A 27070-nucleotide genomic window follows, 5' to 3' on the forward strand; every position below is an offset into this window, starting at 1 on the left:
GCTGTGGTTTATTTTCTAGGCCAACTGAGATTTTCATTGGCAGAGAGCCTTTGCTGTAAGGGGAGGGGAAGTTGCTTCCTTTTGTATTTGAATCTCAACTTGTCTCTCCAGTAACAGGGGCGCACATTGCACTCATTTAAATAACCGTCGTCTAAAAACTTACTCACAAACCCTACAGTCATTAGCATCCATAAGCTTCAGAGAAAGTAGAGACTTAATGGGATTCTATTTTTTTTTAATTTTTTAAATTTTATTTTAAAGATTTTTTTTATTTGACAGACAAAGATCACAAGTAGGCAGAGAGAGAGAGGAAGGGAAGCAGACTCCCGCTGAGCAGAGAGCCTGATGCGGGGCCAGGACCCTGGGATCATGACCTGAGTCGAAGGCAGAGGCTTTAACCCACTGAGCCACCCAGGTACCCCCTTAGTGGAATTCTAAATGTAAAAGTAACAGAAAACAAACTGATGGTTGCCAGAGGGGAAGGGGAGGGGGGAGTGGGCACAAATGGGTGAAGGGTAGTGGGATGTACAGGTTTCCAGTTATGGAATGAACCAGTCACGGGGAGGAAAGTCACAGCATAGGGAACACAGTCGATGGTATTGTAATGGTGTTGTATGGTGACACAGTGTAGCTATACTAGTGGTCAGCAGAGCATCGGATATAGAGATGATGAATCACTATGAATTATTATGTGTTCCTGAAACTAATGTGACAGCGTATGTCAACTAAGCTGGAATTACAAAAAAATTCAGGGCGCCTGGGTGGTTCAGTTGGTTAAGCATCTGCCTTCAGCTCAGGTCATGATCTCAGTGTGCTGGGATCGAGTCCCACATCAAATCTTGCCCCCTGCTCAGCAGGGAGCCTGCTTCTCTCTCTCCCCTTCCCCCTGCTCGTGATCTCTCTCAATCTCTCTCTCTCAAATAAATAAAATCTTTAAAAAGAAAAATCAACACACTTCTGGGACGCCTGGATGGCTTGTTCGGTTAAGGATCTGCCTTCGGCTCAGGTCATGATCTCAAGATCCTGCGATGGAGCCCAGGGTCTGGCTGTGTGCTCAGCAGGGAGTCTGCCTGTCCCTCTCCCTTTGCTCCTCCCCCCACTTGTGCTCTCTCTCCCTCTCAAACAAACAAACAAATAAATAAATTCTTTTTTAAAAAGTCGAAACACTTCTGAGAAACCCTCAAACTTTAAGAGACTAAAGTATTGCCACTAGTCTTGATAACATCAAGATATAAACCCTCTGGGGACCACCTCTGGTTAGTTACTTCTGAGTTATTAACAGACCACCCCATGTGTTTCGTAATTTCACTTTCAATACAAGATTTTACCCTATTACAGGTCAATGCGACTTCATACTGCCAGAGACTCCTATGATGCCACCAGATGTCTCCCTAAGAGGTTTGAGCTGCATTTACGAAGTATCCACCTACGGGTGCTGGACTGGCTCAGTAGGAGGAGCGAGCAACTCAATCTCCTGAATTCGAGCTCCATGTTGAGTGTAGTGATTACTTAAAAAATAAACAAATTTCAAAATATCCACCCAAAGACTGCATGATCTAAGGGAAAATTGCCCTTGAACTTCTTGAAAAAGACATTAATAGGCATCAAACAGGATTCTTAGAAATTCTCTGGAAGCCGATGACTGCAGAGGTTCAGACCTTCTCCCCAAGATGACAAGACTAATTTTCTGATTCTACAGCACCCTTTTTTTCTTTTTATCCCACTATGCATTTTTTAAAAGATTTTTATTTATTTATTTGAGACAGAGTGAGAGCGAGAGATCACAGAGGGAGAGGGAGCAGACTTGCCACCGGGCAGGGAGTCTGATGGTCTCAATCCCAGGTCACAGAGATCATGACCCAAGTGGAAGGCAGACGCTTAACCGATTGAGCTACCCAGGCGCCCCTATTCCACTATGAATCCTGACTATTAGTATATCTTAACACCCAACAATGAGGCAAGCATACACTCCTTGGAATTGCTACAGAAACAGCTGGCTCAGGATGCCCAGGTACCTCAGTTGGTTAAGCGTCTGCCTTACCCTTAGGTCATGATCCTAGGGTCCTGGGATCAAGTCCTGCATCGGGCTCCTTGCTCTGCAGGGACTCTGCTTCTCCCTCTGCCTGCAGCTCCCCCTGCTTGTACTTGCCCTCCCTCTCTCTCTCTGTCAAATAAATAAATAAAATCTTAAAAAAAATTAAATAGGGGCGCCTGGGTGGCTCAGTGGGTTAAAGCCTCTGCCTTCGGCTCAGGTCATGATCTCAGGGTCCTGGGATCGAGCTCTGCATCGGGCTCTCTGCTCAGCAGGGAGCCTGCCTCCTCCTCTATCTGCCTGCCTCTCTGCCTACTGGTGATCTCTGTCTGTCAAGTGGATGAATAAAATCTTTAAAAAAAAATTAAATAGCTGGTTCCTTCTTCATGGCAGCTGCTGTTTTCCATGGTAGGGAAAATAGTTGTGGAAAAACTGGTCCCAAACTCATCTCTGACCTTAGCAGATGCCACACATGCCACAACTTGTATTCTAGAAGTGCAACTAACCAACTTAAATGTAAATTCGTTAGCCAGAGTTGTCACAAACCATTTCATAACCTCGGATTTCTTTTCAGCCAGTGAAGGGGAACGGAAATGGGGAGATGATGCTCAGGGAACACTCTTTGTGGCACTTACAGAAATACTACAGGTGAATTAGAGCACTTTCTTATGAGACTAAAAGAAAAAGCCGCCTGGCTCTCTAGAGACCGGTTAGACTTTGGGACATGGTTCCATGGCCTGAGTGTGGCCCGGTCATTTAGGCCCTGGTCTCCGAGGCTTATTATGAAGACTAATTATTATGAAGACTTATTTTTTTAAAGATTTTACTTATTTATTTGTCAGAGAGATAGAGAGAGTACAGGCAGGCAGAGTGGCAGACAGAGGCAGAGGGAGAAGCAGGCTCCCCACAGAGCAAGGAACCCAATGTGGGACTCGATCCCAGGATGCTGGGATCATGACCTGAGCTGAAGGCAGCTGCTTAACCAACTGAGCCACCCAGGCACCCCTTATGAAGACTTATTATGAACTTATTATGAGACTAATCATCATCTTGTTTTTGGTAACTACCTGGTATGTACCCTGCTCAGAACCTTAAACAGCCACGGTGCAGCCCTTGTCACGTCAGGGGATTCGACACAAACACATCTGACACAAACCCAAATCTTGTAAGGTCTTTCCTTAACTGAGATGCCCGAGGATTTTCCACAGTGTGTATTCCCCCTTGTTGTAATGAGCTAATACACCCAACTTTGTTGAATCACTAGTGTGTTCCTGGTAGTCTTTGGCTGAAGTCCGAGGACATTATTTGCTTAAAAAACCCAAGAGAACTAGGGTGCCTGGGTGGCTCAGTTGGTTGAACATCCAACTCTTGGTTTCTGCTCAGTTTGTGATCTCAGGATCATAAGATCGAACCCTGAGTTGGGCTTGGCGCTCAGCAGGGAGTCTGCTTGAGATTCTCTCTCTCTCTCTCCCCCACTCGGTCCTTCTGACTTGTGCTCTGTCTCTAAAATTAATAAATAAATCTTTTTAATTTATTTCTATTTTTATTTATTTTTAATTTTTAAAATGATTTTATTTATGTATTTGACAGAGATCACAAGTAGGCAGAGAGGCAGTCAGAGAGACTGGAGGAAACAGGCTCCCGCCGAGCAGAGAGCCCAATGCAGGGCTCAATCCCAGGACCCCCAGACCATGACCCTAGCCGAAGGCAGAGGCCTAACCCACTGAGCCACCCAGGCGCCCCTAAATAAATCTTTTTTTAAAAATCCAAGAAAATCATCTGAAACACTTTTAGACCTAATAAGAAAGGTGAGCAAGGTGGCCAGAAACAAGACTGAATGGAAACTGAATGTCCTTCCTTTACAGACACTTAAAATTTTTTTAATGTAATAGAAAAGGACATTGTTCGTCATGGTAAGAAAATACAACTTCCTGTGAATACCTTGAGCAAGAAAAGTATGAGCGCTACCGATTTACAGAAGAAAAGAAAAAGGGGCCCAAATAAATGGAAAGAGACGTTGTGTTCCAGGCATGAAGAATCAACACTGGAGAAATGGGTCCCCAAATTAATCTATATATTCAATTTAATGCAAGTAGGATTCTTTTTTCATCTCCTAAATTATGAAATATCTTCAAATGGACAACAATCTGCAGAAGATAGTAATATAATGGACACCTGTGAACTCTCAACATTTGTCATTTGCTCCCAATTTTTTTCCTTTAGGAAACAAAGTATTCCAGGGCACCAGGGTGGCTCGGTCAGTTAGGTGACTGCCTTTGGCTTAGGTCATGATCCCGGGGTCCTGGGATGGAGCCCCACGTTGGGCTCCCTGCTTGGAGGGGAGCCTACTTCTATTTCTCCCTCTGCCCCTACCCACCAACTGTGTGTGCATGCTCTCTCTCTCTCTCATAAATAAATAAAATCTTAAAAAAAAAAGAAAAAATATTTCAGCTCCAGCTGAAACCTACTAGGTTAGCTCCCTCTACTCTGTTCTTTTTTTTTTTTTTTTTACTTATTTTAAAATTTATTTGAGAGAGAGCAGAACACATGAGAGCACTAGCAGGGGGAGGGGCAGAGGGAAAGGGAGATACGGACTCCCCGCTGAGCAGGGAGCCCGACACAGGGCCTCAATCTCAGGACCCCGGGATCATAACCAGAGCTGAAGGCAGATGGTCAACTCAGCCACCTGGGCACCCCTCTAGTCCACTCTATCCTGCTTTCGCCCTCTGATGTGAACGCAACACTGAGTTTCTTATTGATTGTTCCCTTGCGCCTTTTTATTCTTTCATTAGCTCATCAGGGACCCATGAACTGCATATACTGTTCACATGTGTTTACTGCAAATATCGCACTCTACACAGCAGTCTTTGGCTTTCCTTCTTCTGTGTCATACTGCAGGCTCGAAAATGACCCTTGTTGATCCACACGACTCTAACTCATATTTAACTCTTCAGTGAGATGCACATACAGAAAAGCACATGCTCTGATGAACGTTCTGAAACTGAACGGGCAGGACCTTCTCAGAAGACGCCTGGGTGAAGGCCCATGATTGCCGCCAGCCTGCTCTCCGTCAAGTCATTCCTTGAGTCCTTAGTTATTACCTTAACAACGGGGGCTCAGAAATTGTTCCGCTGGCCTGTGAAAAGCTTCAAAGGGCACCTGTGGTGCTGATCGATGATGTGTCGGACATTATGGTGCAACACACATCTCCAACTCTAAGCACTATACATACGGATACAAATGTCCGCTTTGCCACTTTCAGGCAGCACAGCCATACCTCTTGGTGCCTTCCATTTCCCCTTAGGAGGGTGACAAAAAGAAGGTTCCTCTGTCCCCCCAGAAGGGATCATTGGCGCATTGTTCCTCTTCTGTGGGCATTCTGAGGACACTGTGGGCATTCTGAGGACACTGCATTTTCCCCGGAGATGACTCCCATTGGCCAGCTGCAGGGGTTGGCCCCAAATGAGCTCTTTGACACCACCCGGGACAACAGCACAGCATTGCTGTCCAAAAGTGTATCCGGGGGTGCCTGGGTGGCTCAGTGAGTTAGGCCTCTGCCTTCGGCTCAGGTCATGATCTCAGGGTCCTGGGATGGAGCCCCACATCAGATTCTCCGCTCAGCAGGGAGCCTGCTTCCGCCTGCCTCTCTGCCTACTTGTGATCTCTCTCTCTCTCTCTCTCTCTCTCTCTCTCTCTCTCTCTCTCGGTCAAATAAATAAACAGAATCTTAAAAAAAAAAAAAAAAAGTATATCATCAGGGGATGCTGCGCTCCTCCCACCCACTTTGATGACCTGAGGTGCTGGGGCTGGCAGAGCTGCCCTGCCCAGCCAGGCCCTGTTCTCCAGCTGCCACTAAGAAAACAAAGGAAATAAGAACACTCAGACAGGGGTGTCTGTGTGGCTCAGTCTGTTAAGCGGCTGCCTTCAGCTCAGGTCATGATTCAAGGGTCCTGGGATAGAGTCCTGCGTCAGGCTCCCTGCTCAGCAGGCAGTCTGCTTCTTCCTCTCCCTTTTTGCCCCTCCCCTGCTTGTGCTCCCTCACTCTCTCTCCCCCAAACAAATAAATTAAATCTTACATAAAAAAGAAAGAACACCCAGGCCAGCAAGCCCCAGATGCAGGGTAAGAGGGTATGTGTGTCCCACTCTCATGTCTCTCTCTCACTTCTTTGTTTTGTTCTGACTCTCTCTGCTCCTTTCTCTCCCTTGCCCCCACTGGCTGGCTCACTCTCTTAATCTTTTGTGTCTATCTCCCTTCTCACATTTTCTCTTTTCCTGTCCTTTCACTTGTCCTACCATTTTTTTCTCTTTGATACTGCTTTCTCTGCATCTACTTCTCCTTTGATATCTCCTTAAACTTTGGCTTCCCTTTGTCTTGGTCCCTCTTGTGGGCTCTGTCCCAATTCTTTCTATTCTGTGTCTTAATCTCCCCATGTCTCTCTCCCCAGCATCTCAGGGTCTCTGCCTGAGGCAGTGACTCCCCACCCTGTTGTCAGGGCTGGACCCCGTTGTACTTCCCAGATTCTTTCCATCTCACTAAACTTCCTTGCCCCCCAGATACTTCCTCCAGCCACCTGCCCCATGACATTAACAGATAACAAAGCCAGGGGCCACGGGGAGTGTGCAAGCCACCAGCCAGGGGGACTTTAGTAGAGAAATGGGGAAGGAGGGCTGAGAGACAGATCAAGACAGATGGAGGCCAACTTGTCGCTCAGGGGATGGGGGAAGCCAGGAAGAAGAGGGGAAGGAAGAACCCCAGGGAAAGGCATGAAATCCTTGTGGGAAGCAGATGGGATGAAATCAGAAATGAGAGTGAGAGAGCGAGCCAGAGGGATAAAGGAGGCAGGGTCAGGCTCCTCTCTGAGAAGCTCAGGCTTCTCTGAGGCCCCTCAGCCAGACGGTAAGGGAAGGGCAGCCTGCTAGCCCTCTGTCTGTGGGGCCCTTCAGCCCAGCTCACACCTACTATGCTGGCTGGCCTTCTTCCCTGCGTTTACCTCCATCTGACGCTGAGGGTCTTCCCACATCCCCACCTGCATTATCCTTTCCTTTTTAAAAAGATTTATCTATCTGGGAGTGCCTGGGTAGCTCAGTGGGTTAAAGCCTCTGCCTTCGGCTCAGGTCATGATCCCAGGGTCCTGGGATCGAGCCCCGCGTCAGGCTCTCTGCTCAGCAGGGAGCCTGCTTCCTCCTCTCTCTCTGCCTGTCTCGCTGCCTACCTGTGATCTCTATCTGTCAAATAAATAAATAAAATCTTTAAAAAAAAAAAGAAAAGAAAAAAGATTTATCTATCTATCTGAGAGAGCAGGAGAAAGCAACCACCACTAGTGGTGGGGGGAAGGGCAGAGGGAGAGGGAGAAGCCCAGTCCATGCTGAGCAGAGAGCCCCACAGGAGGCTCAATCCCAGGACCCTGAGATCATGACCTGAGCTGAAGGCAGAGGCTTAACCGACTGAGCCCCCCATGTGCCCCCGACCACCTGCATTTCTGACTCTCACACAGCTTCTTGTTTCTCTTTCCATAGATCACTTGTAGGTCTCTGCCTCCAGCTCTTCCTACGTCTGTCTCCAGCTCTTCTCGGGTTGTTTCTCTCCGTGTTTGTCTCACTCCTGCCTTCTCCCAGTCTCCATAGTCCCTCCAGATGGAAACTGTCTGGGGTCGACCCCACGTTTCCTTCTCTGGCAAAAAGAAGTTGTGTGCAGGCCCAGACACGACCTGACTGATCCTCCGCTGCCCCGGCTCTAGCTCTGGGGACCTGGGTGACTCCGGACGCCCCAGGCCCAACTAGGAGACCAGGGACTCCGTGGACGCTTGGCACCCCACCCCCCGCCGAAGCTACAAGCCTACGTTGCTGAGCTGGTACCCTGGTATTCATATGCACGCACACACCCCCGTCCCCTCACCAGCTGCCTGAGGAGCCAGAGCAGAAGGGCCTGAAGGATGCCATAAACCGCACGAAGGCCCCCTCGCATCCCACAGCCTCCTGGGGACCGGAGACAGTGAACGGCCCCAGAGGCAGAGAGGCCGTATGTTTGGGTGTACCTACAGGGGCGGAACCTTAAGGAACAGAGGGCATGGGGCCTGAGCTGGGCAGAGGTTCGGGCTAGAGGCTGGGGAGGACCAGGTAGGGGCAGCAGGAAGGGACCTGTAGGAGCCCCACCCATTTGGAAGGGACCAGGCAGATGCAGTAGGCACATGACACACACAGAGGAGCCAGAGCTGAGACATAGAAGAGGTAAGCGCTTGCAGGATCCTTAGAGGACAGGGAGGAAAGACAGGAGGGGGCCGGGGCCTGCGGATTCAGGTCTGTGGGGACCACAGCCGAGTGACATAGCCAATGGGAAAGGCTGGGAGGAGCTGGTGGGGTTCCATAGGAGCGATATGGGGTCTGAAATATGGGCGGGGGGGGGGGAGCCCAGAGAAGGGGGCCTGGGGGTGAAGGATCTTGCCACGTTAGCAGCCTAGAAGGCATGACCGCCTGGAAGACCCTGGGCCAAAACTGACACCCCTAGAGCTCTGAGCTCAAGGCCGGGTGGGGGCCCTGCAAGAGCAGTGCGCACAGTGCCGGCAGCCCCCCACCCCTGACTGTGCTTCCCTGGAGTCTTGTCTGGTGGCTGCTGGCAGGCTGGCATCAAGGCACACAAGCTGGCCCTGTGACACTTCGGCTCCTACAGAGGCATCCAGGCTGTTGGGAGGTCTGGGCCTCTGTACTTTTACCCCCAGGAAGCAATTTTGTCTAAGGACATCTCCACCTCTTTGTAATGGCTTGCACTAAAAGAAACTGTTCTTAGGTCCCCTGTGATACACCCCAGTGACAGTGTTGGCCCCACATATGTAGGGATTTGTGTGGAAGAGACAGTGTTTGGGGCCAACGTCCCTCCAGAAAAATCTCTTTCCTGTAACGTCCGCACCCCAATATGAAAACTCCTTTCTGGTTATTTTATGGTTGCTCTTAAGAAAATTGCAACGCTGAGCATCATCAAGGAGTAGCTCCAGGGTACAGAAGGGGAGACTGACAGAGGGCACCTTCCTCAAGAAAGCTGGATCTTTCTGACCCCTACTTCCACCCCAGGTCCATGGCGAGGCCACAGAGAGGGAGATCACACTCATAAATGGGGTGACTGGGATTCAGAAAGCCAGACTTCACTGCAGTCAGATTTCCCAGCCTTGGCAATGGGTGCATGGGAGAGAGGGGTCGGGGTGCAAGGTGCAAACTACACCCTTCCCCACCCCAGTAATTCTTCTGTTCACTCACTTCTTTCCCAAGCCTGTTCCCGTCTGCCTATGATTCATCACTTGGTCCCCACACCCCCTTACTCATGCACCTGTTCACTTCTCGATTCATTCCTCCTCCTGCTCATTCATCCCACAAACACTTACTCTCTGCAGACTACAATATGTAGGGCTTCTGCGTCCCCGAAGAGGGCCCTGCCCCTTGTCATAACAAGGGGCTCTCACACGCGGCTCAAGGAGTACAAACACAGGCATTTCAAAACAGGCTTTAAATACTCATCAGGGCGCCAGGAAAAGGGGGCTGGGGTGAGAACTTGTTACATGTGAATTTGGGGTTGGGGTGCCCTGATAGAGAAGGGGACCCATCCTTCAGGGCAGCTGGGGTGCCCCACCCCCCACCCTGGGACAAGGGAGCACAGCAAACGCCCTCTCTGGAGGGTCCCAGGGCCAACTGGGAGCCAGCCCTCCCTTCGAGGTAGATCATCGGGGAGGGAACGGAGGAGGAGCTCCCATGGTGGTGACAGGCGGTCACTTCCTCAGTGGTACTGCTGATAGCTGGGATAGCCTGGGGCTGGTGTACCCTCCTTAGGGGGCAGCTGGCTAGGGTCCTCCAGGAACGGGGGTGCTGCAAAGGAAAGAATCACTTAAGGGTGAGAGGCGATGCATTTCGCACCTCTCCCTGACCAGTATCTGCTGGGTACTCACCGTTGCGAAACTGCTGGGCCGTGTAGCGAGTAAGGAGGATACCAACACCCTCTATGAGGGCCAAGAGGATGCCCCCCATCATGGCCGAGCCCACCATGGCCAGTGGGCCACCTGGGAGAGGGAAGAGACAGGGAGAGAGAGGTGAGGGCAGGCAGAACAAGGCGGAAGGGGCTGGAGGGCCGGGGGCTGGGGCACTCACTACGGGCTGCCAGCACAGCCCCGGTCAGTGCTCCGCTGGTGATGGAGTTCCAGGGGTCTTCTTTGCCCCGCAGGCGCACCAGGCCACAGTCGATGGTGGAGAACAGGCCCCCCCACACCGCGAAGCTACCTGTAGGGAGACAGAGGCTGAATCAGAATGCCCCAAAATCCACAGCGCTGGGTCTGGGGGCTTCCAAGGCCTGAAGGTTCTGGCAATGGATGGGGAGAAAAACCCAGACACAAAGGCGGAGAGTAAACTCCTAGGGGATACTCCCTGTGCGCCCCTTTGTCAAGCCATCTCTGATCACCACCGGCATTCCCCTCACCTTTGTAGGGGTTTGACAAGTGTTTACAAACAGATTTCTCTTCTGTGTGGCTTTTCACAGAGGAACTCTGATCTTTCTAAGCATCACACCAAACTGGACTTCCGATCTTGCTTTAAGGGACCCCAAAAGAGGCTATGAAAGCTGGTTAACGGTGTGATAGTTGAAGTGTTTATTGAGGCCTTGCTGTGCGCCAGGACCTGTTCTAGATACTGATATGTTAATTTGACTTCTGAAGTCTTAATTTAGATGGTTACTGCTGTCACCATCCCCATGTTACCGATGAGGTTCGGAGAGGTGAATCCACGAACCCAAAGTCATGCCATCAGGGAAGATCCGGGGTCTGGATTTAAACTCTGGAATCCATACTTCTACACCTCTGTATTCAATTATGGGGAAACATCACTGTCCTGAAGTTGCAGGCAGAATTGGGACTGGAAATGTGGACCCCCAATCTGCAGTCTAGAACCACAGGAACGACCACTGCCAACTCTGCATCCCATTTCCTAGGTCTCTCCAAGCCTCTCACCTCCAATCTGGGGGGCTCGGATCCTCACAGCATTGACACTACCTCTCATTCGGTGCCGAATTCCCTGGGAAAAGTGAGGAGGCGGGGAGTCAGAACAGGGATGAGACCCCTGGCACGCAGGGTTTGTAGCTTTTAAGAGAGGGAACGTGATGGGTCAGGGGTATCAGAAGTAGAGACACGGAGCAGGGACCAGGAACTCGGAGGCTGGTGAGCACCCTAACATGGGCGTTCTCAGGTGTGGGTTGAGAAGTTCTCATTCATTCAATGATCCCTAGCACCTAAGTGCCAGGCACCATGCTGTAATGGAGGGATAATGAATGAGACAGACCTAGCCTCTGCCCTCTCCGAGCTCACATTACAGTGGGAGAGACAAATGCCCGGCAGAGGTACAGACCAACAAGATAGCTTCACACAGCAATACAGACCCTAGAGGAAATGGCATCAAGAGAAATGATAACGGCTGAGGGGTCAGGAAAGGACTCTAAAGGAGGGGGTGTTTGTGCTGAGACCTTGAGGATGAGAACAGGAAAGCTGGGCAAAGATCCAGGAAAGAGTTCCAGGAGTTGAGGGGAGGGATGGGAGTAGACAGATACATTTCAGAGACCTTGACAAATGGATGGCATTTAAAGCCATGACGTTTGATAAGATCTTGGAAGAGGGTGGGCAGAGAGAGAGAAAGAAAAGAACATTGATTAGGTTACATTAAAAGCATTTTCTTAACTTTAAGGCTGTCCTTCTGCCAGTTAAACTCCTGGCACTTCCCTGTATCCAAGTAATCTGCCTCTGGGGAAAATCTCTCTGGCCTTACACATATATTTAGAATTTGATGAGAATCGTTTTGATAGCACAGTATTTCCACAGAGAAAACCCAGTTGGGTGCTGGGGGCGAGGGACACAGGGCCATGTTTGCCATTTCTCCCCAAACCACAGATCCTGAAGCCAGGCCTGGCACATAGTAAGCTAGCAGGAACCAGAATGAGTAAGTCACGGCAGCTCCAAGCGGTTTTCCGCGCAGTATCCCGTGTGGGATGGGCAGGGCAGGTTCCCCGCCCCACCCAGGGAAGGCCACGACTCACGACAGGGGCATTGCGGAAGCCCTTGATGGCCTGGAAGACTCCACCGCCGATGACACCCATAGTGAAGGCTCCACCGCAATCGTCCACAATTCGCCATGGGCTGCAGGCCGGAAGGGGAGGGTGGGATTAAGTGAGCCCCTCTTCCCCTTGCCATATTGCATGGACTCTTTCCCACTGGGAGAAGCCAAGTCACTCCAATAGGAAGCAGCACTTCAGATAATATTATTTTCCCCCTCATTTCGGCAAATGGTGTTCAAGGGGAAAAGCATTAGTCTTGGCCCTGTCCGCCCCTCCCCTCGTGGCCAACCGAGGAATCAGCCAACTGCTTCCCTACTACCGAACAGTAAACGAACTGACACAGGCGGGGTTGGCACGTTTGGATCAGCGATGTGAAAGTGTTCATTCGCTAATACCGTTATTAAAGCAGGACGGGGTTGCACCCCCGTTTCCAACAATGAACACGTCCGACCAAATCCCGCCCTCTTCCCTCTTTAACCCGCCCCAACTGGGAAAAACCAAGAGCACACGGTGCGGGGGGTGGGAGGACCCAGTTCGTCCACCATAGGCTCACCCGGGCCCCGCCCCCATTCGCTGAAGCGACCGGGATAAAGCCACGCACGGCAACTCTGGGGATTTCCGCTCGACAACCGTCACCACCCCCGGGCTGGAATGGATTCGACCAGCATGGCTCGTTCCGTTAAGAGGGACTGGGGAGACAAACGGAGTCAGGGGAAACTTGGGAGTGGTTGGTCCTGCACCGCACCTTCTCCAGGCACACGGCGGCGGCCCCTCTTAACGGTGCCCGAGTGGGAGGAACGAAGCGGAGGGAAGCGGAAGGAGACCACAAATGTCTAAGAATGTCCCGAGTCTGGGACGCGGCGCGGTGTGGCCGGCGCCTCTCCCGCCCGCCTCCCACAGCTGGCCGTGGCGCCGCAGCAACAGTCCCGGGGCCTGTGCCCACCGCCGTACCAAGGCTCCCGCGCGTACTCCTCCATGGCGCCGGCGTCCGGCCGCGCAGTCCTGACTAAACCCCGGCGGGCCACGCCCCCACGGCACACGCGCACAGGCGCCTGAGCGCTCCACCTATTCCAGCCCAGCGATTGGGTCGCTTCGCGCTTGTCAGGCCAGGGCCGCGCTCTCATTGGCCACCCGGGTTTGCGTCATCTGTACGGCAGCCTGAGCGTCGCCCAGTTCTTTCAAGCCTTGGGGAGGACGGTCCTCATTCTGTGTTTTCAGAGAAGGCATTCATGTGGTTCTGGTGATCCTAGCAGCTACAAGAGAAAGCCGGCCCATCTGACAGCCTTCCAGTACGCTCGGGATTGTATTGGTAATGTTGGGGTGGGTGCCTCTTTTGCAGCAGGAGGAGGTGCTGCGCTCTGCTTCCCCATCCCGGAGCTTTGGTTCCTCCCACCCAGGTGTCTGTGGGGGACGTTGGGTGAGCCCATTCCTGGGACGCAGGGGGTTGGAACTGAGCTTGGCCCCTTCGGCGGTGGGCGGAGCCTGGGCCTGGGAGGGGAACTGGGTCCTGGAACACCCAGCCTCGAGGCGGGGGTCGGTGGGAGTTTGGGTGGCAGTGCACCTATCTTCCCACCTCTTAGTGCGTCGGTTCCGTCCGGCCAGCTATCCGTGCAGGTAGGTAGGTGGGGTTCCAGATGGAGTATATGCTGGGAGGAGGCGCTTGATTTTAGGATCGGGATTTGAATCCTCATTTGAGCTGGCGGTTTGTGTGTGTGTGTGTGTGTGTGTGTGTGTGTGTGTGTGTGTGTGTGTGCGCGCGCGTACCTGTCCGTCCGTCCGTCCCTAGGTCTGTCTGCTGTCCACTATGCCGCTGCCTGTTGCGCTGCAGACCCGCTTGGCCAAGAGAGGCATCCTCAAACATCTGGAGCCCGGTAAGCGAGCTAAAAGCAGATGGGCCTACCATGTGGCAGGCTTGACAGGCACTTTGTTCATAACTGCCACTTCATACCTAGCATGGACCCTATTGCGCACCAATCAGTCGGGTGGCGGGCATTGTTAACAATATGGCTTCCTGACATTCATTCCTACCGCGGGCGGGGGTGGGGGTGGGGAATGCATATTTAGTGCTTAATATTGACAGCAGGCCTTTTTGGGGTTCTGTTGTGTGCCACGTGCAATCCAACAAGCAATCCGTTGGAAGGTATTACAAAGTATCCTAGTAGACCGTAGCAGGATGCTGATACTTTGTTCTTTACCCTAATGATTACCTTATTTTAGACCTACAACGGTGCCACCAGGCACTATGCTGGTGATCTGTAACTTATTGTTCACCGTATCCGTAGCTGACATGTATTTTGGGCCCAAGTGCTTGGCATATGCATTATGGCTAACAGTAGAAAATAATGATAGGATCTATCATGTATGCCTCCTGGGCTGCTTGTGCTAAGATTTCCACCTCATTGTCAGTAATAGTAAAAGCTGGCATCTGGTGTGGTGGTTTTTTTGTTTTTGAGGGTTTTTTTTTTGGCATCTTTTTGGGTACAGTGTGCTAAGCACTGGGAAGTACATCTTATTTTCACCTTACTGATAAAGGCCATCTGTTACAAGCAACTGTGCCACACATAGATCTTGTGGTTAATAATACTGATAATGATCACTGACCATTATTGTAAGCCTGTTGAGTACGGCGCCCTGTGCTGATGGAATATACATCTTACTAACGATACTGTTGATGATAGCTCACATCTACTTTGGGCCTATTGTGTGACAGACAGTATGCTGCTGCTGACATGTACATTTCATTGTTAGTTCCAGCCATAGCTGAAATCTGTGCTAGGCCTACTGAGGGTCACGTACCAAGCTAACAACATTCACCTCTTTTATTTTGCCAATAGTAACTGACAGCTGCCGTAGGCCTGCTATGTGTCAAGCCTAGGAACTGAATGGACCCAGAGCAGTGTTTGGGATATATCCCCTGCCATCCAGACTTGCTGCTCAATATACAAGATCAGAAACTCGTTATTTGGGGCGCCTGGGTGGCTCAGTGGGTTAAGCCTCTGCCTTCGGCTCAGGTCATGATCTCAGGGTCCTGGGATCGAGCCCCGCATTGGGCTCTCTGCTCAGTGGTGAGCCTGCTTCCCCCTCTCTCTGCCTGCCTCTCTGCCTACTTGTGATCTCTCTCTCTCTCTCTGTCAAATAAATAAATAAAATCTTAAAAAAAAAAAAAGAAACCCGTTATTTTCCAGGCTTTGGGAGCTGAGCAGATTTGGACATATTTTCAGAACAATCCGTTACTGTTCAAACTCATTTTATCCAAATAGATTTGGATAGCATGATGTCCCATGCTTCCTGAACTCGGGAACTGGAGGATACATTTGTATGATGAATCCTTGTCTAAATTCTGAAATCAGATAGGTGTGGGTGACAGCATCAAATCCCAGATTTTACCTGAACCCAGAAACAGAAGAGATTTAGGTACATTTTTTGGCAAATCCCCTGATCTTCAGACACTTGGATTTGGAATGTGATATTCGCCACAGAAGGTGAGACCTGGTGTGTGCGCGTGCACACACACACACACACACACACACACACACACGGTCCATGTGAATTTGAGTGTCTCTCCAGGCTCTGGCTGTAAGATGAGAATCCCTCTAGTCCTTACTGCTTTCCTCCACCCCGCTATTCTGCCAGAGCCAGAGGAAGAGATCATTGCCGAGGACTATGATGATGACCCGGTAGACTATGAGGCCACCCGGTTGGAGGGCCTGCCACCGAGCTGGTACAAGGTGTTTGACCCTTCCTGGTGAGCCTGGGGAACTGGGGTGGGGGTGGGTGGGGGAACTGACATCTGACTTCACCTTTCCTGTGCTGTCCCTGGCCTTGGGGTAAATGGGAAACACAGAGAAGAGGTCTGGGGGTCCATCCTCTGGGGTCCTGATGTGGGGCAGTTACAAGAGATGGGTAGGAGTTGAGGCTATAAGACCCCTGTGCTGGGGTGCCTGGGTGGCTCAGTGGGTTAAAGCCTCTGCTTTCGGCTCGGGTCATGATCCCGGGATCCTGGGATCGAGCCCCGCTCGGGCTTTCTGCTCAGCAGGGAGCCTGCTTCCCCCTCTCTAACTGCCTCTCTGCCTACTTGTGATCTCTTGTCAAATAAAAATCAAATAAAATCTTAAAAAAAAGACCCCTGTGCTGACACTCCTCCACTCCCTCCTTCCCTCCTCTCTCCCCCTCCCTCTCTCCCTCCCCTGCTTCCTTCCCACTGCCCCACAGCGGGCTCCCTTACTACTGGAATGTGGACACAGACCTCGTGTCCTGGCTCTCCCCACATGACCCCAACTCCGTCGTTACCAAATCTGCCAAGAAGCTCAGGGCAAGTAATGCAGGTGAGTTGGCGGACCTAAGCAGTCCATGGTCCTGCAGTTCTCAGGGAGGGGTCAGGTAAATGACAGTGGACTGGGGAGGGGCAGGTGAGACAGGCAGACCAAACCCCAGGCAAGAGCGGGGGCAGTTACTGAAGGCAGAGGCTGCTGGGGCCAGAGATTGGAGGAGAAAGGTCACTTCAAGGCTTTTGTGTTCCCAGATGCTGAGGAGAAGGTGGATCGGGGCCATGAGAAGTCAGACCGAGGCCACGAGAAGTCGGACCGGGGCCACGAGAAGTCGGACCGGGGCCACGAGAAGTCAGACAGAGACCGGGAGCGTGGTTATGACAAAGTGGACAGAGAGAGAGAGCGGGACAGGGATCGGGATCGGGATCGTGGGTATGACAAATCAGAGCGGGAAGAGAGCAAAGAACGGCGCCATCATCGCAGGGAGGAGCTGGCGCCCTACCCCAAGAGCAAGAAGGGTAAGCTCAACAGCAGGGCCGGGGCCCGAGGCAGATTAGGCACCACGGACGAGCCATGGAAGAGAGGCCCTCCCTTTGCTCATGCGAGTGCCTGAGCCTGGGGCCTGGGATGGGGTGCTGTGGGCCACGGCAGCCATGCACCCGGTTTCTCCCTGGGATGGGGGAGGTTGGTGATCAGGGGCTCCTTGTGTCTCTACTGAAAACCTCACTCTGCCACCTGTTTCCTCAGCGGCAAGCCGGAAGGATGAAGAGTTAGACCCCATGGACCCCAGCTCGTACTCGGATGCACCCCGGTAAAGGAAAAGCCCTCACAAGCCCTTCTCTTTCCCTCATGAGTCCCTTGCACTGATGACCATTCCTTTTTTCCTGTCTCCTTCCCCGATTTGTCAGTTGTTGGAGCTGGGGGTGGGGAGTGCCCACTGCATACCATATTCCCAACTCCTGACCCCTATTTCCTAACCCCCTCCCCACCAGGGGCACATGGTCAACAGGACTCCCCAAGCGGAATGAGGCCAAGACGGGTGCAGACACGACAGCAGCGGGGCCCCTCTTCCAGCAGCGCCCCTACCCATCCCCAGGGGCTGTGCTCCGGGCCAACGCCGAGGCCTCCCGAACCAAGCAACAAGACTGAACCTCCCCGACTCGCCACCCCACTGCTCCCCGGTATTTTTAATAAAGCTTTTCGATGGATCGTGCCCATGAGGCCTGAGTGCTTCCTTCCCATGCGCTCTTGAGGCTTCCCAACCCAGGCCAGCAAGAAGTGAAACACATTTTATTTGCAAAAACTCACCTAAGATAGTGCGGGAGTGGCAAGGATATGAGGGCGACAGGGGGCTTGGAGGCTGAGGTGGATCCTGTCCATGCCCTCATTACCAGAGTTCAGTTGTGTCCCTCCCCCTGCGTGGGAGTGGGGGGTGGGGGTGGGGGGACCAGGCTGGGGTTCAGTGTCTACCTCCCCCCACCCCTAATACTGATCAGAGTTTGGTCCTGGCTGGGCCAGGGCAAGAGGGGAGAAGGCCAGGCCAGCGTCTTCGATCCCAGCGGCTACGAACCCTTCACCTTGGTGAGCAACCTGTGGTGGGAATGGGGAGGGAGAGAGAAACACAGACAGCTGGTGTGGGCTAGCAGGCGAGTGCCCTGAGCAAGCGAGGGTAGCAGTGGTGGGGCTGGTAGTCCGGGGGTTAGTAACAGAGCCTATGCAGACAGAGTGAATCCCCTGGGTCAGAAAGCTACACGTGGACTAAATAAATACAACATCTTTATTTGGCATTGGGTCTCCTGACATTTGTTCATTACAGTTCCTTAGAAAACAAGCCAAAAAAATCAGAACAACTTAATCAAAAATAAAGATCCAACGACCCTATTTACATAGAGCAAAGATAGCCCAGGCATCTCCCCCGTGTGTGTGTGTGCACGTGTACGTGTGCGCGCGCACGCACATCCTGGGAGACCGTTAAGGGGTTAATAAGCTTTAGGGAGTGCAGGGGGCAGGTTCCACATCTCAGCGATTTGGAGACCCCTCACCCTGTCCCAGAGCGAGGGCGCCTCATACGGCCAGTGCGTTACCAGAGCTGTGGTCAGCAGCTTTAGCTTCCCTTTTGGGATGTCTCGGAAAAGAACCCTGCATCCGGCATCTGACAGTGTCTTAGATTTCAGTGAGATTCAGCCACTCCAAGGACCTTTTCCCCCTCCCCGCACCCTGGATTATTAATTATCTGATTACACCACAAGTTCCCAGACCACTAAAAAAACAAACGGCCCCCATTGCACTGTACCCTCCCCAGGAATGGGCCGATGCAACACGTGTCAGCTCTGGCCCCTGCCTCTCTCCGGGGTGCCCACGACAGGCCCATTATCAAGGGTCTCCCGTCAGGGAAGCTGCCCCAAGGCCACGTACAAAAAAGACCCGAACTGCTAACATGATCCACTGCGGCTGTGAGGGAGGCAAGAAGGCCTCAAGCTACAGGAAGCTGAACCCCACAGGTAGGCATCCATCACTAAAAGAGCTGTAACATTTTTGTCCGATTTGTCCTTACAAAGGTGGAGGGGCTGCTAGGAGGGGCTCTCCCAGGCATGGAAGACAGGACACCTCCAGCTGAGGGCAGGCAGGCAAAGAAAGGCCTTGAATGACAACACTGTCAACCCAGTCCCCGAAAGGGGTTGGCTGGGGCAGAGGAGGCAGCTCTCAAAGCCCCCTCCAGTCTGCGAGGAAGGGTTCGTGTGACGCCCCACCCCGTCCCATGCCCCTCCAGAAGTCTCCATGACCTGGGAGAAAACTCTTCCAGTCCCAGAGGAGCCAGGCCCAGTGGCAGCTCAGGTCCCTGCAGATGCCCAACACCCTCCACCCAGTCCCCCTCCCTGTCACCCCCCACCGCCACCAGCCCTCACTTCACCAGCACTGACTTCGGCAGAAAGGGCTCCGTGCTGAGGTCTCCATGGTGGGAAGACAGCTTGGGTGGTGGCGGCTGCCCCGGAGGCTGCTGGTGCGTGCAGGGCCCGGAGGCGGAGGCAGAGGCGGTGGCTTTGGCTGCACCTCGGGGCAAACTGTAGAGGTAGACAGCACCGATGACCAGCCCGGCGCCCAGGGCGAACAGCGGGTCCACGTGGAAGCCGAAGAGGCGGATGGAGGCAACCGTGGACAGCAAGATGGATAGGGAGGTGGCAAAGCCCTTGAGGATGTTGTCGGCGTACTTGACGACAACAGCCACCAGCAGCCCGCCAAAGGCCTGGTTGAGCACCACGCCCCACACGGCCGGCGTGTAGCCAAAGAAGAAGCCGCGGCGGGCCACAGCAGTGCCCTCGGCCCACCAGAGCCCCACCAGGCCTAGCGCCGTGCCGAAGAGGCCCAGCTGCAAGTTTCGCAGCCACACAGAGCCCGAGCTGCCCTTGAGGATCTTCTCGAAGTAGACGCCCGCAAAGCCCGAGGACAGACAAGAGGCCACGACGGCCACCAGGCCTGCCCCAGGGTTCTGGTCCAGTGGCCGAGGGCCCCCACCACCAGCTTGCTGTGCCTGGACAATGGCAACGCCCGTGAAGAGGAGCAGCAGGGAGGCCCACTGCAGCCGCGAAAGGCTGCGGTTCAGCATGAGCACAGAGAACAGCGCCGTGGTCAGGATCTTCAGCTGGTACGTCACCTGTGTGCGGCATGCATGCGGGAGGTGCTAAGGGCTGTTCCCCACCCCACCCCCATCCCGCAATGTGCCCAGTGCAGGGATAGGACAGGGCAGGCGACCAGAAAGACACCCAGTCCTTGGGAGCTGACTGATAGGGCGCTAAACAGCCCTGCGCCGTGCTTCCCGGAAAGTCCACAGCTCCACAAGGAAGTCCCGGGCCACACCCAAGTCTGCACCCCAACCCCATTTTCTGGCTGTGTGATGAGGAACAAGGCACTTGCCCTGTCTCGGCCCTGACATCACCATCTGTGGAGTACAGCTGTTGTTTGCGAACCAGCTCACGTGGCAGGTGAGTGAACAAGTGACAGGCTCTCTGATGAGGGTGCGGGGGGTGGGGGGCTGATAACTAGGTGCTGATGCAAGCCAATAAGCCACAATGATAACATCGGCAAACATTGACACAGTGGCCGCTGTGTGCTACTGTGCCTCTGGGCACTGCATGTGAATCCATTCGTTCAGTGCTCTCCCAGATTAGGTGGACGCTATTGTAATGTCTGATGGGAAGATGAGAAAACTAGGGCACAGAGACGTCAAGTGACTTGCCCAAGATCACACAGCTGGGAAGTAGTAGCCGAGGTGGGATTTGGGCCCCAGAATCCAGGCTCTTGAACCGTTTTCCAAGGCCTCCTTGGAAACAGCCAAAAGCCCGCCTACTGCCAACCAAGGGCTCTTCCCAGATATTATTTCTTTTAGCCATCCCAGCAACCTGGTGAGGAGGCATTCCCGTCCCCATTCCCGGTTCTCACAGATGAAGAACTGAGACTGAGGGAGAGCCAAGGCGACATGGCCCCAGCTCTCTGCAGCCCTCCCCTGTCGGCCTCCTACCTCCCTGACCCCAGCCGGCTCCTCCGAGGCCACACTGGGCATGCAGCTCACCTGGAAAGTGGCAGCTGGCAGGTTGGAGATGGCAACATACTGGAGGTTATTCTGCAAGGTGTAGATGAGAGAGGGCACTGCAAGCTTGAGCGTGTCCACATACCGCACCAGGACAGCCTCGTGGAGGAAGAGCGCGAGGTGCTTCACGTTACCTGGGGTGCACGGGGAGGGGGAGGACAGTCCTCCTGAGCACTGCAGATCCTCTGCGGGCCAGGACTGGGCTGGGCCCTGCGTCTCCCTACCATACTCTGACTTCCTGAGGGCTCGAATGAGGTCTGTGCTCTCAGTTTCCCCACAGCGCAGCACCCCCCACCCCCCGCTCCAGCAGGCCTCATGGCCAGCAGTTTCATAGGACACAAAACCACCATCCTCGACTGTGTGCAGCTGAGGCTCACAGGCTGTCCTCACTCAGTGTACAGCCTAGCTCCCCGGACAGGAGGCCCACTGAGGGCAAGCACTCAATACCCGTCTAGCCAGTGAAATTGTCAGTAGGAACTAGCTTGTGAAGGAGAAGCCTTAGGAGTGGGAAGGCAGACTGCCAATCAGAGGGGAAGTTGGAGACTCAACTATGATGCTTATCCTAGCTCCTTACTGGCCTGCGAGCTGCCTGAGGGCAGGAGCCATCTCCTGCTCTGCCCACCCAACACGCAAGGACTGGGCCACCTGGGCCACAGGCAACAGCGGCAGTGGGACTAAGAAGCAGGCAAGGCTGGCTGGGGCCTGCTCCCACCGATGCATGAGAGAGAGGACCCTCCTGGAGAGTCAGGCCTCTGCAAAGCTCTACAGTTTACCTTTTCAGGCTCAGCTGCATGTTGCTCCTCTGTGAAAACCCCACTTACTGCACCGGGCTATCGCAGGGGAAAGCCAGTGCACGGGCCTATCACAGGGAACTTGCACTGACGGCTCGTGGCCCTGCCCGGCCTTCGTCCCGGGAGTAATTACCCATCTCAAACTCCTTAACCCCAACTCTTGGGGCCCAGGGGTTTGGGTGTTGGGCATTTTCCAGGCGTCAGACAAGTAGCACGGGCAATCTGGCACGTAACACATAACGCAGCCTTCACATACAGGGGGCTGCATGCCATAATCACACATGTTCGTATTTCTGTGGTGACTTGTGTAAACATTCACACCAAATGAGAAAAATTAAAAACACAGATACACAAACAGCCCCATGTGGGGTCAGGCCAGGTTTTACCACAAAACTGATTCAAGAGAAAAAACAACAACAACAACAACATGGGGCAAGGGGCTGAAATTGTAGATCTGAGGTGGAGGCCTGTGGTTTTAAATCTGCAGCTCTTTGCTTCTCCCCATCCCAAATATCAGCCCCCCTGAGGGCAGGACACAGTCAGAGCAGGGGCTGCCGCAAAGAGCACTTGGAAGTGTCTCGGAATCAACTGAGAACAGAACAGAAGGTGGGGGAGGGGACAGAGCAGATGATGGACCTCCAGGGCATGATGCTAAGTGAAGGAAGTCAGACCAAGAAAGACAAATGATTTCACCACCTCGCAGAATCTAAAACAAAACAAAACAAAACAAACAACCACAAAAACAGACACAGAATCACATACTCTTAGAGAACTGGCAGTTGCTGAGGGCGGGGAGGGGAGCGGGAAATGGGCGAAATAGGTGAAGGGGGTAACGAGGTACAAAGTTCCAGTTATAAAAATAAATAAGTCACAGGGATGAAAAGTACAGCACAGGGAATACAGCCAATAATAAGGTAATAACTCAGTCTGGTGACAGATGGTTAGTGCACTTATCATGGTGAGCACTGTGTAATGTAGAGAATTGTTGAATCAGTATGTTGTACACCTGAAACTAAGAAAACATTACAGTTAACCAGTGACCAGCACAGGAGCTGGGGCATCAACCCCCCAGACAGTTAAAAATCCACATAAATTGTTGATGCCCCCAACCCCCAAGCTTAACTCCTAATAGTCTACTGCTGGCTGGAAGCCTTACGGAGAACATAGAACATTTTGTGTGTTATATGTATCATATATGGTATTCTTACATTAAAGTAAGCCAGAGAAAAGAAAATCCTAAGGAAAATACATTTTCCGTACTGTATTTATTAGACAAAAACCTGCGTCTAAATGGGCCTGCACAGCTCAAACCTGTGTTGTTCAATGGTTAACTGTGTATCTCAGCTACACGTCCACTTTAAAAAAAAAAAAAAAAAGGAAAGAAAGGACAGAACAGATGGGTTCCCAAACTGCTGCTTCCCAGGGCCCTGGAGCTAGTGAGTGGGCAAGAATGTTTTCTTCATCGTAAATACTGACAGCAGAGCTGGAACAGACATCTGTATCCTTTACAAAGGCAAGGCCTTTAATTATTTTTTGTAAAGATTTATTTACTTATTAGGGCATGCGTGCCCACAAGCCGGGGGAGAGGCAGAGGGAAAGGGAGAAAATCTCAAGCAGATTCCCCATTGCTAAGTGCAGAGCCCAATGTGGGGCTCGATCTCAAGACCCTGCGATCATGACCTGAGCTGAAATCAAGAGTCAGACGCTTAACTGACTGAGCCCCCCAGGCGCCCTGGCACAGCCTTTGTAGAGAAACAACTGACAACGTTTTAAAGCAGGCTTTTAGGGAGATGTTTAAATTGGTATAGAAATTCAATTTCTAGGAAGTACAGAAAAGGTAGAGGAATATGTTAAATGATACCACTAGGAGGCCGGCAGCAAACTGCAGACTGTCCAAAGTCTCTAAGACAAACCACCTGCTCTCTTCAAGAAATTAACTGCCCAGGGGCACCTGGGTGGCTCAGTGGGTTAAGCCTCTGCCTTCAGCTCAGGTCATGATCTCAGGGTCCTGGGTCCGAGTCCCACATCGGGCTGTCTGCTTGGCGGGGAGCCTGCTTCCCCTCTCTCTCTGCCTGTCTCTCTGCCTACTTGTGATCTCTCTCTGTCTCTCTGTCAAATAAATAAAAATCTTAAAAAAAAAAAAAAGAAATTAACTGCCCATCACAGAGCTGGAGGAGAACCCTGAGGTTAACAAACCTAGAAGACACCAACCAATTGCAAGACACTGACCTTATATAAACCTGACTGAGACAAATTCTTAAAAATTTTTATGATATTTGAGAAGCCATTATAAGTGTGTGAACACTTGACTGGGTATTTGATTCTTTTATGGTTCATTTTTTTGATGTATGATTTTTAGATACTGCAGTTATTTTTAATGTACCAAAATATTTATTCAAGACAGTAAGGTAGGGGTGGGGATTTACTTCAAAATACTACATACTTCGTGTAGGACACACTGCAGTAAAGTAAGGCAGGGAGTGGGTAGGTAGGCAGACAGGGAGATGGACAGTGAGTGGGTAATCACTGATGCTGTTTAATGGCAGAGGGGCCATGAGTGGACAACTGATGAATCTGGGTGATGGGTACATGGACATTTTATTTTATTATTCTCTCCAAGTTTGTATATGTTTAAAATGATCCATAATGCAAAGTTAAACGGAAATAAGTGAATCACCCTGTAAGGGTCCCCTGCTACCTTATGGGCACAGACCACTCCTACAGTCCACGCAGACCAACTTCCCGGGCATCAGGGGTATAAAAGTAGGGCTGGAGGGACAAGGCAGATTAGCTGCACTTACATACTCCACAGGCGGTTTGAGACACAGGGATACAGTGATATTCCCCCAGCAAACCCTCCATGTGGGCATGGGTGTACACACATACACACACAAAGTCCCACTGACCCCAGTGCAGCACCACCGCCCCCGTTGCTGGCTCATACCCCTCTTCTGTGCGAAGAGCAGCAGCAGGCAGGTGAGACCTTTGAGCACTTCGGCCATGACCACAGCAGTGGTGGCAAAGAAGCGGTCCCCAGGCAGTGTGCGGGCGTAGCGGATGCTGAGGATGAGGGAGGCATTCTGGACCACCAGCACAGCTAGGGATATGTATTTGAGGCGCCGGTGAGCTGTGGGAAATTCAATGAGCAAGGAGGAAGAAGGGGTCAGAAGCTGCTAGGACACAGCCACACCACCACCTTCCCCCTCACTCCTTTCTCAACCAGGATCCTCCTAGCCACTGCCACTTCCTCTCTCTGCCTCCCTATCCTGACCCAAGGAGAGTCTGACTCCCATCTACTTCTGCTGCCTCAACAGGCAGGAAGAGCCACAAAGGAGGAAGTGGACCTCGCCCCATCCAGCCCATACCTGGAATCCTTGCTGAGGTATCAGGAAATGGCTGGAGCAGGTGCTGAACACACTGGGCCCCCTCTCTCCCTCCTCTGTGTGAGAAGCAACTCCACCCCAAGACGGACTACCAACCACATTCTCAACATTTATTGAGTGCTAACTGTCTACCTATCGCTGGGATAAAGAATTTATGTGGAATACCTCAGCAGATCCCTATGTTGTTCTGATCTCTGAGCGAGCTACAAGGATTCCATTATATGGGTGAGCAAACCACAGATTTATATGAAATGATGCTTCTATTTAATGAGGGGTCGTCCTATGTAAAGAATGATACCTCAATACAGGGAATGAGACCACTATATAAGGCATGTCCACCCCCTAAAGAACGGTCTTCCTCCCATCTAAGATATTATTCCATCCCCTCACACTGAGAATGGTCTTTCCAACTCCTACCTTCTATGACCACCAGAGTCCCTCTGACACAGAATGGTTTCACAAACTTAAGAAATAATTCCTCCACAGCCCCTAGGACTGGACCCCATATAATAAATGGTTACTGTACCAAGAATGGTGTGATTCCCTCGAGGACATAAGGAAGTATTTCCCTATACTCCACATGGCCCAGTCATCCTCCAACCACTGCACCCTCCCTACCTCCAGCCAAGGAATCATTCCTTGTTCTACTCACACTCACAATGAACTCTCCCCGCTATAAAGAAGGGCCCCACACCCTCAGAATGTCTTTTCTCTGCCATGTAAGAAAGGACCCTCTCACTCCAATATACAATGGACTCTACCAGCATTAGGAAGGGACCCACCAGAACAGTCTCATCTCCTTATAACGGACATCCCAATCTTCAAAACGGACCCTCTAAGTCGGGTATGGAAGGACCCGCCCCACCCTAATTCACAATAACCCCTATCCCTTTATAAGGAAGAAACCACCACCCACAGAACAGCCTCTTTATTCTATAAGGAAGAACTTTCCCACCCTCAGAATGCTCTCTCCCTTCTCTAAGGACGGACCCCCCCCCCACAAACTCAAAATGGTCTCAGTGGTCTTAGCCTCCCCCAAAGGCAATAACCCCCCAGTCTCAGAAAGATCTCCATTCTCCATATGCGGAAGGGACCCCCCCAATTACCCTCAGAATGGTCTCTTCCCCGCCTTCCAACACACTCACAGTGGACCGTTCCGTCCTCCCTCCTCCACCCCCCCACCACACACACATAGGTGGGTCCATAAGGGATGCTCCCTCTCGCTTGAGTGAGGAACCTTCCTGACCCCCCAGTGATCCCGACTCTCGCCCGGCCACCGCCTGCTCGGCCACGGCCTGTCTCACCCACACTCGCGGTTCCAGGCTCCAACGCCCCCGCGGAGACCGCCCCTGGCGCAGCAGCCGCGGTAGAACCGCCAGACCCAACCGCTGCCATGTTGGCATCTGCCTGGCCCGTCCCCTCGGCAACAGCAGGGCACTTCCGTATCCGTCACTTCCGCTTCCGGGCCTCGGGGGTAGGGGCGGGGCGAGTGAGGGGCTGGCCAGAGCTGTGGTTTTTCTCGTCCGCTCCTGAACAGTGGTAACCTAAGACCGCGGCCTCGGGATTCCCAGATTCCGTCGGGATGGGCAGACCCAATACCCGGCCGACTCAGCCTCTAGCTGTCTCTACAGAGCCTCATTGGCTCATTCCCGTTACTAGACCCGCCCTCGACTTCATTGATCTCGCTTTCTAGATCACCCGCCCATCGTGTGTCCTTGTCTCATTGGCTCAGCTGAGCCTCTTCTATCTCAGCTCTTCATTGGCAGCTTCTACAGATGACCCCGCCCTTTCCGCACCAAAACTCCTGGGTACCTTCCTGGTTGGACTGAAGTTCCTCTTTAGCCCACCTCCCGGCGAGGTCCCGCCCCCTAGAGAGTACGCAGGCGGCTGGGAGGAAATTTAGACTGAAGGCGCGGGACAGGTGAGGGTCAGGCGG

The 27070-nt window shown here is 52.4% G+C and overlaps 3 protein-coding genes across 15 annotated transcripts; 1 reads left to right on the forward strand and 2 right to left on the reverse strand.

Annotated features, from left to right (window-relative positions):
* Window positions 1-9508: 9508 nt before the first annotated feature.
* On the reverse strand, window positions 9509-13126 carry LOC111150435 (translocase of inner mitochondrial membrane 17B). 3 transcript variants are annotated; one of them, XM_022507896.1, is made up of 6 exons: window positions 13059-13126; window positions 12090-12189; window positions 11014-11077; window positions 10163-10291; window positions 9964-10074; window positions 9509-9883 (listed from the first exon to the last, which is right to left on the reverse strand). In XM_022507896.1, the coding sequence occupies exons 1-6, from the start codon at window positions 13082-13084 to the stop codon at window positions 9795-9797; spliced, it is 519 nt and encodes a 172-aa protein (XP_022363604.1). In that variant the 5' UTR covers window positions 13085-13126; the 3' UTR covers window positions 9509-9794. The 3 variants fall into 3 exon arrangements, with proteins under 3 accessions (XP_022363604.1, XP_022363602.1, XP_022363603.1); XM_022507894.1 differs by having other exon boundaries at window positions 9792-9883; window positions 9964-10291; window positions 13059-13116; XM_022507895.1 differs by lacking the exon at window positions 13059-13126 and adding an exon at window positions 12661-12843 and having other exon boundaries at window positions 9792-9883; window positions 9964-10291.
* A 148-nt stretch (window positions 13127-13274) lies between these two features.
* On the forward strand, window positions 13275-17588 carry LOC111150420 (polyglutamine binding protein 1). Of its 7 annotated transcripts, none has more exons than XM_022507855.1 (7): window positions 13275-13416; window positions 13894-13978; window positions 15741-15852; window positions 16320-16432; window positions 16630-16893; window positions 17123-17186; window positions 17368-17588. In XM_022507855.1, exons 2-7 carry the CDS (start codon window positions 13912-13914, stop codon window positions 17522-17524), a joined length of 777 nt encoding a protein of 258 aa, XP_022363563.1. In that variant the 5' UTR covers window positions 13275-13416; window positions 13894-13911; the 3' UTR covers window positions 17525-17588. The 7 variants fall into 7 exon arrangements, with proteins under 7 accessions (XP_022363563.1, XP_022363561.1, XP_022363567.1 ...); XM_022507853.1 differs by having other exon boundaries at window positions 13283-13396; XM_022507854.1 differs by lacking the exon at window positions 13275-13416 and adding an exon at window positions 13429-13721.
* A 68-nt stretch (window positions 17589-17656) lies between these two features.
* On the reverse strand, window positions 17657-26773 carry LOC111150428 (solute carrier family 35 member A2). 5 transcript variants are annotated; one of them, XM_022507883.1, is made up of 5 exons: window positions 26439-26529; window positions 24696-24878; window positions 20943-21094; window positions 19297-20027; window positions 17657-17965 (listed from the first exon to the last, which is right to left on the reverse strand). In XM_022507883.1, exons 1-5 carry the CDS (start codon window positions 26527-26529, stop codon window positions 17938-17940), a joined length of 1185 nt encoding a protein of 394 aa, XP_022363591.1. In that variant the 3' UTR covers window positions 17657-17937. The 5 variants fall into 5 exon arrangements, with proteins under 5 accessions (XP_022363591.1, XP_022363592.1, XP_022363595.1 ...); XM_022507884.1 differs by lacking the exon at window positions 17657-17965 and adding an exon at window positions 24942-24947 and having other exon boundaries at window positions 18176-20027; window positions 26412-26529; XM_022507887.1 differs by lacking the exons at window positions 17657-17965; window positions 26439-26529 and adding an exon at window positions 26755-26773 and having other exon boundaries at window positions 18176-19437.
* Between the last annotated feature and the right edge of the window lie 297 nt (window positions 26774-27070).

Source organism: Enhydra lutris, unplaced genomic scaffold, assembly GCF_002288905.1.
Source record: "Enhydra lutris kenyoni isolate GAN:26980312 unplaced genomic scaffold, ASM228890v2 scaffoldscaffold23, whole genome shotgun sequence".
NCBI lineage: Eukaryota > Metazoa > Chordata > Mammalia > Carnivora > Mustelidae > Enhydra > Enhydra lutris.

Coding starts and splice junctions, on each gene's coding strand:
- LOC111150420 (XM_022507855.1), top strand. CDS start 13,912: ATGCCGCTGCCTGTTGCGCTGCAGACCCGCTTGGCCAAGAGAGGCATC. Junction 13,979..15,740: donor CCTCAAACATCTGGAGCCCG/GTAAGCGAGCTA, acceptor CTATTCTGCCAG/AGCCAGAGGAAGAGATCATT. Junction 16,894..17,122: donor CTACCCCAAGAGCAAGAAGG/GTAAGCTCAACA, acceptor CTGTTTCCTCAG/CGGCAAGCCGGAAGGATGAA.
- LOC111150435 (XM_022507894.1), bottom strand. CDS start 13,084: ATGGAGGAGTACGCGCGGGAGCCTTG. Junction 11,078..12,089: donor GCTTCCGCAATGCCCCTGTC/GTGAGTCGTGGC, acceptor CACTTTTCCCAG/GGAATTCGGCACCGAATGAG. Junction 9,884..9,963: donor GGCCCAGCAGTTTCGCAACG/GTGAGTACCCAG, acceptor TTTCCTTTGCAG/CACCCCCGTTCCTGGAGGAC.
- LOC111150428 (XM_022507884.1), bottom strand. CDS start 26,529: ATGGCAGCGGTTGGGTCTGGCGGTTCTACCGCGGCTGCTGCGCCAGGG. Junction 21,095..24,695: donor GCTCTTCGCACAGAAGAGGG/GTATGAGCCAGC, acceptor CGTGCACCCCAG/GTAACGTGAAGCACCTCGCG. Junction 20,028..20,942: donor TGCCAGCTGCCACTTTCCAG/GTGAGCTGCATG, acceptor TGCCGCACACAG/GTGACGTACCAGCTGAAGAT.